General features: G+C 46.2%; 1 protein-coding gene across 8 annotated transcripts; it reads left to right on the forward strand.

The window, feature by feature from the left end:
• Positions 1–1,043: 1,043 nt before the first annotated feature.
• On the forward strand, positions 1,044–12,289 carry LOC104026142 (protein FAM162B). Of its 8 annotated transcripts, none has more exons than XR_012831588.1 (6): positions 1,044–1,308; positions 3,142–3,247; positions 4,662–4,770; positions 6,540–7,373; positions 9,625–10,892; positions 11,030–12,289. XR_012831588.1 is itself a non-coding variant. In XM_075720385.1 (5 exons), exons 1-5 carry the CDS (start codon positions 1,176–1,178, stop codon positions 5,466–5,468), a joined length of 468 nt encoding a protein of 155 aa, XP_075576500.1. In that variant the 5' UTR covers positions 1,044–1,175; the 3' UTR covers positions 5,469–5,477. The 8 variants fall into 8 exon arrangements, 3 of the variants coding, with proteins under 3 accessions (XP_075576500.1, XP_075576501.1, XP_009477740.2); XR_012831589.1 differs by having other exon boundaries at positions 9,625–9,861; positions 10,286–12,289; XR_012831587.1 differs by having other exon boundaries at positions 9,625–12,289.
• Positions 12,290–12,544: the final 255 nt, after the last annotated feature.

Here is a 12,544-nt window from a genome sequence, read left to right on the forward strand (position 1 = left end):
TATCTTTGCCAACAACCTGAGCTCTATTCCCTTGCAGTTCCTACTCTTGCTCTTAGACACACTTTGATTACCTGCAATATTGTATTTGATAGTATTACTAAATAGTACTGAAAACTTTCCTTTTGGCAACTGCTTCTTCCCTTTCAATGTGGTTTTTTTTGGTTTTTTTTTCCCCCCCTAGTTGTAAATCAGCTTTAGAGCCTTGTATGTCTAAGGAGAGTAAATACTCCACTGTCCCAAATGAGACAAGTATTTTTCATTTCCATTTCCTGACCCATCAGGGAGAATTTTGTGCAAAATGCAGGGGACATGTCAAAGTGATAAAATAGCATTGGTTTTCATTCATTCTCTGGTTAGAACAGCTGATGTTATAGAAGACATCCAGCACTATGCAGACTTCGTGGAGATCAAATTCAAAGAGGGCAAATACTTTATAGGTACTGCTACATTTCAGTGACAATTTTACTGACTGACGAATACTACATTACCTGAGGTTTTTGACAGAATTTCTTAGTTTACTGATTTAAACCTGAAATATATCTGAAATGTAAGTCTTTGTCAGGGAAGTTTGCAGTCTGGATGTGAGATGGACGTCCCATCTACATTTATAGCTGCAAACATCGGCTTTAGTTTCCTTCTGCAAAACCACATTTATTCTGATATGGGAAATGCTGCTTCTCTTCAAAAAGTCTGTTTAATGCAACTGATTTGCAAGATTATTTTTCAGCTGAGAACAATCAAGAGCTCTAACAGTTTAACTGGCCATGATAATTAGCAGTCACTAAGCCTAACTTTGGGGAAATATAGCACGCTGTCCTATTTTAGTCCTACCATAGTAAGGACTGAGAAAATAATGTAAATACCCATTGCTGAGCAGTTCCTTGGGACGGAGAGCCTGGGGCAGAGCCCAGGCTGGGTGTGAGCTGCTGCAGTGGTGATCTCTGCCTGCCTAGCTTGGAAGGTGTGTCATTTTGGTAAACACAGGCGATAAATTTAACTAGTCATCATGACGCAAGCAAAAACTGTTGGCAGCCAGGGTGGAAATGCATGCTACTCCCTTCCTACAGGAAGTGGTAGTTTTATGTTAATAACTCCTAGAAGCAGCCATCTGGGCTCCTGCTGGTCCCCCTGTGTGCTCCCAGGCCGGTGGGGAGGCAGGTGCCAGTCAGTACAGAATGCTGGGGAGGCTGCTGGGGGGCAGCTCCGGGCTGTGGCGGTGGGTGGCTCGGCCAGTCCTGCACCCCACCAGAACCATTGGCGACAAAGCAAAGGGCACTGAAGACGAGGCTTTGCAGACAGCTAATCCAGGTGGGTAGAAAGGCTTTGGTTGCTGTACCGTGCTGCAGCACAGTGGGGAAGGGTATTTGCAGGAAAGGGTGAGAAAATGACCCTTGTTCTCATCTGTGGCTGTGTTACTGCAGTGCTACATCTCCTGGGGTTACAAACGCTCCTGAGACACAGAGCAAATTGAGAGCTCTGACTAGCACAGTGCGCAGGGATGAAGTTTTTTGTGTTGAATGGTCTTCTTCCTATGGCATTAAATACAAACTTATACTTCTTGTCAGGAAACCTGTTAATTAAAAAAAAAAAAAAGTTCCTTCTTGTACCCAGCTGCCAGGTTTCCAAAGGAGGACTAGTGTGCATCCCCACACATGCAGGGCTGGTGCAAGTGGCAGATGTGTACCCTTCTGCTGTGCACAATGCTCCCCGCCAGATTACATCCATAACTGTATATACTTGTGGCAAGCAGTGCCCTGGCTTACCTGGCAGGCAGCAGGCATGGGCTGTTCCTGCATGGGCAAGTTCCCTGACATGGAGATAGTTTATCTTTTTATCTGTACCACCACCTCCTTGGCCATGCCTTTGCAGGCTCCTCACCCTAGTGAGGCTGGGCTCCCATGGGATGGCTGTGGGTGTCTAGCATGGGGCTTTGCCCTTGTCTTTCCTGGGATGGAACCTGTCCTTTTAGTGATCCACCCTACTGCTTGCTGCCGATTTGATTCAGACACTTGCTGGTATTTCAGATGTAACTCTCCTGGTCTTGCTGGCACTCTGTAAGAGAAATAGGGGAAGCAGGAGATTAAATTTACCTGGGGGTCTGGGTGCCAAGATTTACACATGGGATTTTTCAGCAATTCACAAGTCCTGGCGTGCATGAGAAGGCCTGGAGCCAAGGCACTTAATGTAATTTCACCATCTCAACACAGGCAGAAAGAGATGCTCCCTGTGCCCTGTTCTGTAGCAGCAGTGACTTCCTTCCAGCAAAGCACCAGCAATCCAGGGAGTGCAGGACACCAAGACTGGGGGCATCTTCATGTCCATTACTTCCTGTGTGCCCTGGTCACCCACAGGGCATTTCTAAACACCAGTGCCACATTTGCAAGCACAGGATGCTGTAACCTAGCATCTTGGGTGCACCTACCTGGGTGTGTGAGCTGTCCCAGTTACCTCGCAATGACCACTTGTACAGGTGTGCCATGCAAAAGCCAAGATTTGAGCTAGCCATTGCTTACCCTATTTTTGCAGGGTCTCCCTGCCACTGCCCTTGTCGTGGTCTGTCATTGGGCTTGTTTCCATCAAGAGGAGCCAGAGTGCCATTCTCATTGTGCTCTTGGTGACAGCATGCTAATGGCATCACTGTGGTAGTCTGGTGGGGTGTAATGTATCATCATTAGAGTACAGTAATGTGATACCCAGCCTGCATGAGAACGACTGCCAGCCTCCCACCAGGCTGTATTTTAACAGACCTCATCTCTTCATTAGCCCTTTTAGAAGGAGATGCTGTCGAGAAGTTATTAGTGCTGCTGGCAGTTTGCTTAACTTACTAGTTGAGCCACTTAAAAGCAAGATGACTTCAGTCCAGCACCCTTTCCCCCCCTTAATCTGGAAGGTCAGAATAGATTTTTAGTTTCAAACCTACCTATACTAAAGGGGAAAAAAATAAGCAAAAAGAAATAAGCTGCAAATGTAACAAAGTATCTCACACCAGTTGCTGAGTCCTTTTGACATTGGAAAGCACATTTGGCTCTCACAGAACAGAAAGGTGCCATTCTGAACTTTCAATCCTTTTCCCCCTGTAATGACAGCTTTTTCCTCTTCCCTTCTTTAAGCTTAGCTTTTCTTTTATAAAATCTCTCACAGGTTACAAAGCTTTCAAAAATGACAGAAGGCCTACAAATTTTGATAAAAAGGTGTTAGTATGGGCAGGACGCTTTAAAAAGGAGGAGGACATTCCCAAGCACGTATCGTAAGTAGACCTGTCTGAATAATGCTTTGGATGTGAACGTACAGATTGAGACCCCAGTCTGCATTACCCAGAATTGTGCTCACATGGTGAGGGTTAGTGCTCCTCCATGCTCATGGGGCCTGCTGCTACTAGTGTCCAAAAATAATCTGCATTTTTGGGAACTTAAACTTTTTGTCATGCCCTGTGAAGTAAACTGGATTCACTTATTTTAGATATCATAAGTTTCAGACTAAGCTGAAGTGTCTTTTGCAAGACAAGTGGCTGTGTAACTCAGAAGTCACCATGGTAACACAACATGGACCACAAAGATCCACTTTGGATTTTTGTGTTCTTTGCTAGTTTTTATTGACTAGCAATTAATATGCTGCATAATTTTAGAAAGAAGTTAGGGCTTACAGAGCTTTGGTGAAAGACATTTGCAATGATTTCCTCACATCTGGGCTATGATTTCACCTCCTTGTCAAGGTATTTTGTTAAAAGATTGTCACTCAATTTTGGAGACATAATACTTCCTGACTTGTGACATCCTGGGGGCTCCTCCAGCTGGCCTTCCCCTTGCAGGTGTAAGTAAATCTGTGGCTGGATATGGTTTCATTAATGACTCATTGCCACGCTGCAGTCTCTTGCAAGCCTGAATTGTCGGATAAATGCCGTGAGTCAGTCATGGAAGGTGGTGGTGATTTCCCAGTGACGGCTGTGGCTGTTCAGCTGCTTGGGAGGACAACTCTGGATGGATGGCACAGTTGTCAGCTCCAGCTCAGGCTCAGTCTCCCGCTGCAGACAGACGCTTGTGAGGCTGAAGCCAGCTGCCTGGCAGGGGGCTACGCTGCAGATGGTCTGGGCTATGAACACACAGCTGGGTTGGGGATGTGGCCACAGATCCAGTCACCGCTTGCTATGCCTCTTCACCATGTGAATACTCTCCGTTGCTCTTAGTCAAAATGTCATGCATGTGCTTTTATTCCACTGAGGGTAGCATTGCCTGGCCCTGGTGGCACGGCCCGAGTGTCTCCTGGTGCTGTGCAGCACCACATGCTCTGCCCTGCAACATCCAAAGCTGGGCCCCTTGTAAGTCCACTGTCATGATGAAAAGACTTTCCTGTCCTTGTCAGTTTTAAGGTGTTCACTCTCATATGCAATAAAAGACAGCAGGAGAGCAGGATTTGTTATTCCTGTTGTTATTGATGACTGTTGGGAGTAGCAATACCCCACCTGTCTGGGAGGGTGGCTAAATCTTTCCCCCATAGGCTAATTTTTTGAGTCCTACTCTAAGCACTTGCAGAAAGAGAAGGCTGAAACACATTGTATATTAATAGGCAGTTCAATTGCTGGAAGACTTGAGGATTCATTACTCAGCTCCCCATGATTTCATTTCACACATGCTGCTGCAGGATGGAAACTCTGTTGTCTGCAGGTCTGAAGCCCTTGATGCAGCAAGGAACACTGTCAGGATAAAGGTTTGCTACATCATGATTGCACTGACCTTGCTGGGCTGTTTGGCCATGGTAATCACAGGCAAAGAAGTAAGTATTGTTGCTGGGTGAACTGATCCACTTAATATATGATCTATGTATGCTCTCTTTGTAAATATGCACCTGGGTGACAGATAGATTTGAGAATAAGTCCATGTAAGCAATATCTGCACAGATCTGTATCATTCCATTCTCCAGAGGAGAGATTGGTATGGGGAAAGACAACTTGCTAGTTAATGTGTTCCTTCTGACCCACTCTGCCATAAACCTGTGCAGTGCAATGCTCTGTATCATGGTATCAGCAACAGGCTGGTCCAAAGGTTGTGGAGTAGCTCCAACAATGTCAATGGCACCTGGTCTTGCACTGCATCCATGGGCTGTGAGGCTCCTGTGGGCCTTCCTGCCTAGCCTGCATGCCACCGTGGCCACCAAGAACTGTGACACTTGCTTCTTCCCATCCCACTGGTGAGGAAGGAGGGTCTCCAGCCTGACTTGCATGTCCCAGCACACCTGTAAACAATTTACAGTCTAATTTTCCAGCTAATCAGAGCTGCAAATGCTGAACATTGGGTAAAACAAGGAATTAACAGAGATTCCTGCATTAACTTCTGTCACTGCAAAATATCAAAAAGGTCAGTGGGGTGTCAAAGTGATGCAAATGTGGGGAAATTTAGTGGTGGGAAATATGTGCATGCAATGATTTTCACCATTTCTTTTCAAGGCTGCTAAAAGGGATCACACGCTGCTAAGGATGAACATAGAAAAGAAGGCCAAATGGAGGGCTGAAGTGGAGAAAGATGAGGAGGCAGCTGTTGGGAAGACACAATGATTGGAAACAGATTTATTTTAACAGCAGGAGATAAGTGATTTGCACACATGGCATATGTACCTGTCTTCATTTAACTCTTTGGAGCTTTTTCACTGAAACTCTCAAGACAAAGGCTTCACTGCTTAAAAATTGTTCCATACAAACTGGGAAACTCCTATGGAAACTCCAACAGCTGCTTTCTGTGGCCTCTGGTCTTTGGCAGTGGGTTCTGCTGAAATACAGAAATCTCTTCTAAACTGGAAAGTATGGGAAGGATGGATGCATGCAGGACTCCCCAACTCAGGATCAGCTTTTCATGGTGCTGCTGGTGCTCAGCATGGCCGTGGGGCTGTCTCCTCACAGCCAGAAAGGATGTGGCTCTACATCAGAGAGCATCCCATTCTGTGCAATGCCTCTAGCACAAACAGCCTTAGCCAAAGTGACCCAGAGCACGGGGAAAAGGAGTCTGAAATACATTTTGTGAGCACAAAGAGGTCAATTATCTCCACCTCTTGCTGCCATCACTGTCCCCTTCTCCCTTCCCAGCCCCTCACGGGGTCCCGTGGCTGGGGGAGAGGGGGGACATGAGCATGAAGTTGGGCTGGGAAGATGGAGGAGAGTGAGCAGACCCTGATGATTTGGACCAATTTGGGCCTGATTGGCCTGATTTGGGCCAAAAGGAGCTTTGGGCCAGAGGAGATGGCAGTGATGTGGAGTGGTAGTGTGGGCATGTGGAGTGGTTTGGTTGCTGTGGGGCAGCCTGGGGAACCTGTGGCCAGCACAGGGATCCTGGCCTGGAGGCACCTCCTGTTCTGTTGCACCTCACTAGTTTTTCACCTGCTCCATTCATTGTCATGAAAATTCTCTAGCACTTGCTTAGTTGTGATTTTAGTCAGGAGTAATTGTTAATGCATGATTTGCTAAAACTGGATTCTTTTTAATCATCATAGTTAATTAATTCATAATAAAACAGCTGTCTGATTACATCTAAAACAAATATATCTCTTCACAGCTTCATTTGTCACCAAACTCTCTGGGATGATGTTTAACAGATGGGAGATGTCCTAATGAAATACTAAAGGTTTTGTTTTCACGAAGTGATTAAACTTCAAGACAGACCCCAGTTCATGCTTGTGGGTGCTGATGGTCCAAGCCCCTGTGCATCATTCGTAACCCCTCAAGACCTGTAAGACAGGCTGGTGGAGCTGGGTGTGCTGCATAGGGTGCCAAGGGACATGGAGTGACAAAACCCAGCTGTCTTACCCAGGCTGCCATAGGAGATGGCAAGTGCTGTAACCACACTCAGCCTTTGTGCAGTGTTCTGAGCATCATGCCAAGGCTTGGCCTTTGCAAGGTTTATTACTTGGACTAGTTGCACTTGTGCTCCAGGGGAGTCTGGAAGCTCCTGCTCAGGTCTCTGGGGTTTATGGTGTCAAAAATAATGTCCACTTATTGCTGGTGTGTCACTACATGAGCAAGCTGCTAGCAAGGATGGGCTGGGGCACTGCCAGGCAGTCAGCAGTTGCTGGGCTCCGGGACTCCATCTCCTGTGCCTGTGGTCTTTGGGCAGCTTTTTCCATTTGATGCTTCTTAGGAGCACTTTTCTTCACATTGCACACCCATTTAGGATGAGGGGCATGTGTAAGGGGGGATGTTACATCTGTCACAGCTTGGTGTTTGCAGTCCTTGTTTCCAACTCACGGCCCTGTGCAGTACAATTCACCAAAAGCAATGCCTGCTCCCTGTAGTAATCCTCATGAAGCGCATCTCGGGGAAGTGAAAATAATAGTCTAGGACAAACATGAGTGAACAAGTCTCTGCTGAGGAGGCATTTTTACCTGTACAGGTAATATGGTCTCTTTCATTTTATGTGACCTGGTTTTCTTGGTTAGTGCAATAAACCTCAAGAATTACCTCAAAGTTAGTGTTAATCTGGGGATAAACTAAACCAGCTCTGGTCAGTCTCTTAGGGGTTTTTTTTGTTTGGGGTTTTTTTGTTTGTTTGTTTGTTTTTTTTAATTCTTAAATGGCTTTCATGTGCCCTTTTTAAGGCATATGTAACACTTAACGGAACCCATTTCGATGCTCATAAACAGATCCACATCCATGTTCTGAGCTTCCCTGACTTAAGCAGGAGAGGACATGATCATAACCATATATAAAGAACAAGAAAATTAATTGTGACTTGTTCCACTCTCTACCTTGCACTTCTCTCTGCCTGGGGAAAAAAATGCTGTTTCAGGTGTGAGCTATTATCAAATCCTGAGCTTCTGATGATGGGCAGCTTCTGACTGATCAGATGACTCAGGTGCTTTTGGGGTCTCACAGAGAGCTATGACTATTATGTAGGGAATAATCCTTTACCAGTCATGGATACATGATTATTCATTTTAATATAATAATATTCCCCCCAAAAAATCACACTAATTGCTGGGTTGCACTCAGTGAGTGGTGGGTGGCTGCTGGTGCTGGTGTAGCACAGCCTCGGCTGGAGCCATCCCCTGTAGTAACTGGAGATGCCAGCAGAGGACACTGCACTGCTGTTGCCTCTCCATCCCTGGGATTTACCACTGCTTGTTAAAATCAGTTTCCATCTGTGTTTGCAAAGTCCTTTGACTCTTCTCTTGAAAAGCTTCTAATTAACACAGATTCCTGGATATATAATTGGCTAATCCTCACCACCTTATGGTTGTGGTTTATTTGTTTTTTTATTTATTGCTTCAGTGTCACACCTGATCCCCCAGTCATTTAAAAAAGGGATGGCAGTTGTTATTAGGTAGGACCTATTCTTCACTTTTTAATAACATGCCCTGTATTTCCCCAGCCTGGCCCTGAGGACAATGTGAGGGGCTGGCTTCTCTCTGAGGCAGGGGATGGGGCTGAGAGTATGCTGGTTTGCCACGATGCTCAGGGAGACCAAGGGTGAGTCCTTTCAACTCTCATCTCCTCATTTACTGCTCTGTACCAGGAAGAAAGAATGCTTCCTCCCTTGCAGGATTTTTGCCATTTTAATGAACAGGAGTTCATTGGTGTTTGCACCATTTCCTATATGGAAATGGTTAACAATGTGCTGGTGGCTGGTGCCATAGAGATTTGCATTATAATAACAATTACTGGGGAAGATTTTCCTTAGTAACTGAGGTTGATCTAATTCTGCTTCCATTAAAATCAGTGCTGCAGTTCCTCCTGGCTGTGAATTAAGGTTATCATTCACCATTTTTTTAAGTCTCAGTGATTTCCAGAGACTCAGCTTCCCCAGCGAGCCAGGCTGCTGTGGAGCAGAGCTGGGTGCACCAAGCTTTCTTCTGCTAATGTGGTGAGATCAAGCTCGTATGAGAGGCTCTGCATTGTGAGCATCCCAAGTGCCTCGGAGAAAAGGTGTGAGATGGGAAAGTCTGAGCTCAGGAGATCTCAGTCCCCTCCTTACTGATTTTACCTCTCTTTTTGACCTGCTCGGGGGGTTTCTAGTGACACTTGATTTCTTCTGCTATGTGCAGCTCTTCTCCTGGCATGCAGCAAGGCTGATGTGATCCTGCACTTGCAAAGGACTTTTCCCCTGGATGCAGATGAAATCTTGCTATTCGGAAAGATCTCATTTTAAAGTCTTCCCTGTTCTTTCAGTGTTTAATCTCCCACCAAGCTGGGAAACTGCTGCATATTTTAAGGCTGAATGCACCCAGCTTCATCTTCCAGGCATTGGACATTGTCTTCAATATGGAATATAAAATATCCCATCTCAACTCTTTCCTGTGTGTAACTAGTCACCCCTCAGCTATCATTTGGAGATGGATTCCTGCTATGTTCAAAACACCTATAGTTTCTAACCGCTGCTTGGTGGGTATCACTGGCTTACTGGCCAATTAAATGATTGACACTACAGTGAATTTGTTCCCGTATCAAGTGATTTACTACTTTAGGAGCCTCTTTATAAACAATCCAAATAGAATTTTTGTTTGGTTTAGCATGGAATCAATAATATAGTACTTTTGCAGAAAGAAAGGATGTAAAAGCTTCCCAGACTTTACTGATTATCTTGGAAAATGAAAAAGCACAGTGGCGATGCATCAGAAACTTGTTCTCCTCTGTCTGTGCCCAAGGTGCCAACACCTGCGGGAGCAGCATGGCCAGCCAGCAGCTGCAAATCTGCTTTTGTTGCTGGGACTGCCAAGGGTCAGTTCAAAGGAGCTTCAAGGTTGAAGGTCTCCTCTGGGTGAGATGCAATGATGGTTTGGATCCCTCTTACCACAGACCTTTCCAGTTTGGAGCAGCCTCATGCTTTCTCCTTTACTCAGCATCATTGCAGCAAATAAGCGCTGGCTGCTGCTGGCCCACAGGTATGTGAGTGCTCATGCCCATCATGATTTCAGAGATGGCTTAAACACCACTCTCCTGTTTGGATTTGGCATGAAGTCATTCTAGCCTAGCAGGAAAGCAAGGTCAATGTTCAATAATTTGAATTAATTAATGGATCATTCATTAATGCACTGAGGTAGCATTAAAGCAATTTTCCATGGTTAAGTAGTTTGATGATCATTAGTGCTGTATGATTTATTGCAAAACCTCTGTGACAGTCATGTGATAAGTAGGTAGCTCCTGAAAGGCTCTTAAAGGACTTGATCATTTAATTTCTTTGCTCTGCATGGGATCTGGACAGAAACCTCAATACTATATTGGTCTAGCTGGCTCCACACCTTGTATGTGCATGAGACTGCTTTCTACATGGAAATCTAAAGCTGGGATCTGACTCTTCCTCTGCAGCACTGCATTTCCTCGTGAAGGGACCTTGGGCTATTTGGGAAGGGACTGATGTTTGTTCTGTGTGTGAGGGCTTGCCAGAGGGTGGAGGTCAGTCTGGAACAGGATTTCATAGGAAATGGTTGGTGTCACCCATGATTTATGTATGCTCTGCAGCATAAGCAGATTTATCAGAAACTGCCAGCAAGCCTAGACCAGAAAATCGAGGGATTTGCATGCCACTTTGTAGTGCACTTCTCCCAGATGACATATGGTCCTGAGACTTTTTCTAAATGAAATGGAAACCAAAATAGCCCAATGAATTAGTCGTATGCTAATTACAATCATTCCTAATGGTTCATGTTTCTGTGGAATATATGAATACAAACACAACTCACATGGTGCACCGTGAATTTTAACACCACCAAACTCCTACTCCCCGGTAGCTGTTTTATCATTGTCTAAGCATTGTCCTACAAAAATTCCTAACAGTAGGGCTATAATCTTTACCAAGAACATACGTATTAAGGCTGTAAAGATGTCATTAAAGCAATGCTGCACCAGGGGGGATGGAACAATCTCCAGAAGACAGTTTCAGATGGTACTAAGGGGCTGGAGTAAACCTTCAAAGGTAGGCAGTTAAATATCCCAGCATTTCAGTGCCCTATGAGAGGGCAATCTTACTTGACAAACATACCTTAATGCAAAGAAAAATACAGCTATTGCATGTTGTTCTCTCCCACTAATTTCCTTTTTTCTTCTCCCAAGAGCCATTGTGCAGGTGGCACAGGGGATGCAGTGAGCTGGGGACTGCTGGGCACCCACTGCTGCAACATGAGTCCATGCACATGCAGGGGGATGCTGTGGGGCTGCCAAGTGCTGCACAGTGAAACTCTGCAGAAATTGGCAAGGAGCTGCCTGTGCAGCTGCAGTATCTAGTGTGCCAATTCCCACAGCCTCTCTGTAGCTGTTAATGTTTAGTGTTTGAGGACTTTTCAATCTACTTGCCTCTTCTTGCCTTTGCTGAATGCGCCAGGGAGGGATTTGGAGCTCATTTCAGGTGAAGTCCAGGTGTCTGCGGACTTCCATGGGTGACAGCTGGATGTGCGAGTGTCTTCTGCTTCTGGGAGGACACGGGTGTCCTGCCAAGATGGGCTCTGAGAGTCACAGAGGAAACTGCACAGGCAGAGGCAGCCGCTGCTCAGATGGCACATTGCATACAGCTCCCCAAAGGCTGATTCCCTCCCGGTGTCCTTTGCCCAGGACAAACTCTAACCTGGCACCTGGGTGCCATGCAGCAGATGGTGCCATGCTCCAAAAAGCCAGGCTGTAAGAGCCCAGGACAGCATCAGCTCATCCAGCAGAGGTGAGAGCTGCAGTCCCATGGCCCAGGGCTTTCACCTGCCCATGGGGTGACAGCGCTGGGAACGGGGTGCCTGGCTGTGAGGAGAGCAAGGCGGCAAAACTACCCTGCTATCACATCCTTCCTCTGCTCAAACCACCAGCACATGCAGTCGCTGTGATTCATCACCCTCCATTCTTACCACAACACATGAACTCTGCAATGTTCATCAGGTGCAACACTGGCCAACTTCCTAAAAAATTCTTAATGTACAGTGACTAACTTCGGGCTGGTCTTCATTAGGAAGAAATAGGACATGGTGTTCAGCAGAGCAGCTAGAGCCCAAATATTTTACTTTCCTTCAATTACGAGAGAGAAATAATAATTAAAAAAAAAAAACCCAACACTGGCAAAAGTGTGCCTGAACATGACCCTGAGGTTACCCATAGTGAGATCCACTTTCCGTAAACAAACTCATGCACCAGCCTGCAAAAATTATTTGAAATAGCACTTGGGTTTTTCCCTTTACATATATATTAACAAAAAGTAAAGTAAATTCTCTGCAGCCTACCTTAATATCAAAAGTAGGTCGTGAGTCAATTTGCAGACGCAAGCTGGGGACCACGCCAGCAGGGCCAAACGCCTTGCTGACCGATAGGCATTGCCGCCCTCCCGCGCGCCCCAGCTCGCCGGCGATGGCCCTCCGTCCTGCGGACAGCTTGTCGGGCTCTGCGCAGGGCTTTGCGCTGCAGCTGCCTCAAGGGACAGTGAGAGCAGCAGCGCCCGGCTGCCAGCACCTTGCCAGCGCGCTTGCCTGGCCACGCCCTGCTCCCGAGGCGCGCAGCCTGTCCTCTCTCCTTATTAAATTCCTTCCTGGCTCTATCCCGGCTGAGGGCTCTCTGTCATGTGTGCACGTGCGTGCGCGCGGGGCTGTGAGCGCA

The sequence above is a fragment of the Pelecanus crispus genome, chromosome 13 (genome assembly GCF_030463565.1).
Source record: "Pelecanus crispus isolate bPelCri1 chromosome 13, bPelCri1.pri, whole genome shotgun sequence".
Lineage (NCBI taxonomy): Eukaryota > Metazoa > Chordata > Aves > Pelecaniformes > Pelecanidae > Pelecanus > Pelecanus crispus.

What these genes read in the sequence shown, in the direction of transcription:
- LOC104026142 (XM_075720385.1), top strand. Translation starts at nt 1,176, where the DNA reads ATGCTGGGGAGGCTGCTGGGGGGCAGCTCCGGGCTGTGGCGGTGGGTG. An exon ending in TTTGCAGACAGCTAATCCAG is followed by an intron (nt 1,309 to 3,141) that starts GTGGGTAGAAAG and finishes AATCTCTCACAG; the next exon opens with GTTACAAAGCTTTCAAAAAT. An exon ending in GACATTCCCAAGCACGTATC is followed by an intron (nt 3,248 to 4,661) that starts GTAAGTAGACCT and finishes TGTTGTCTGCAG; the next exon opens with GTCTGAAGCCCTTGATGCAG.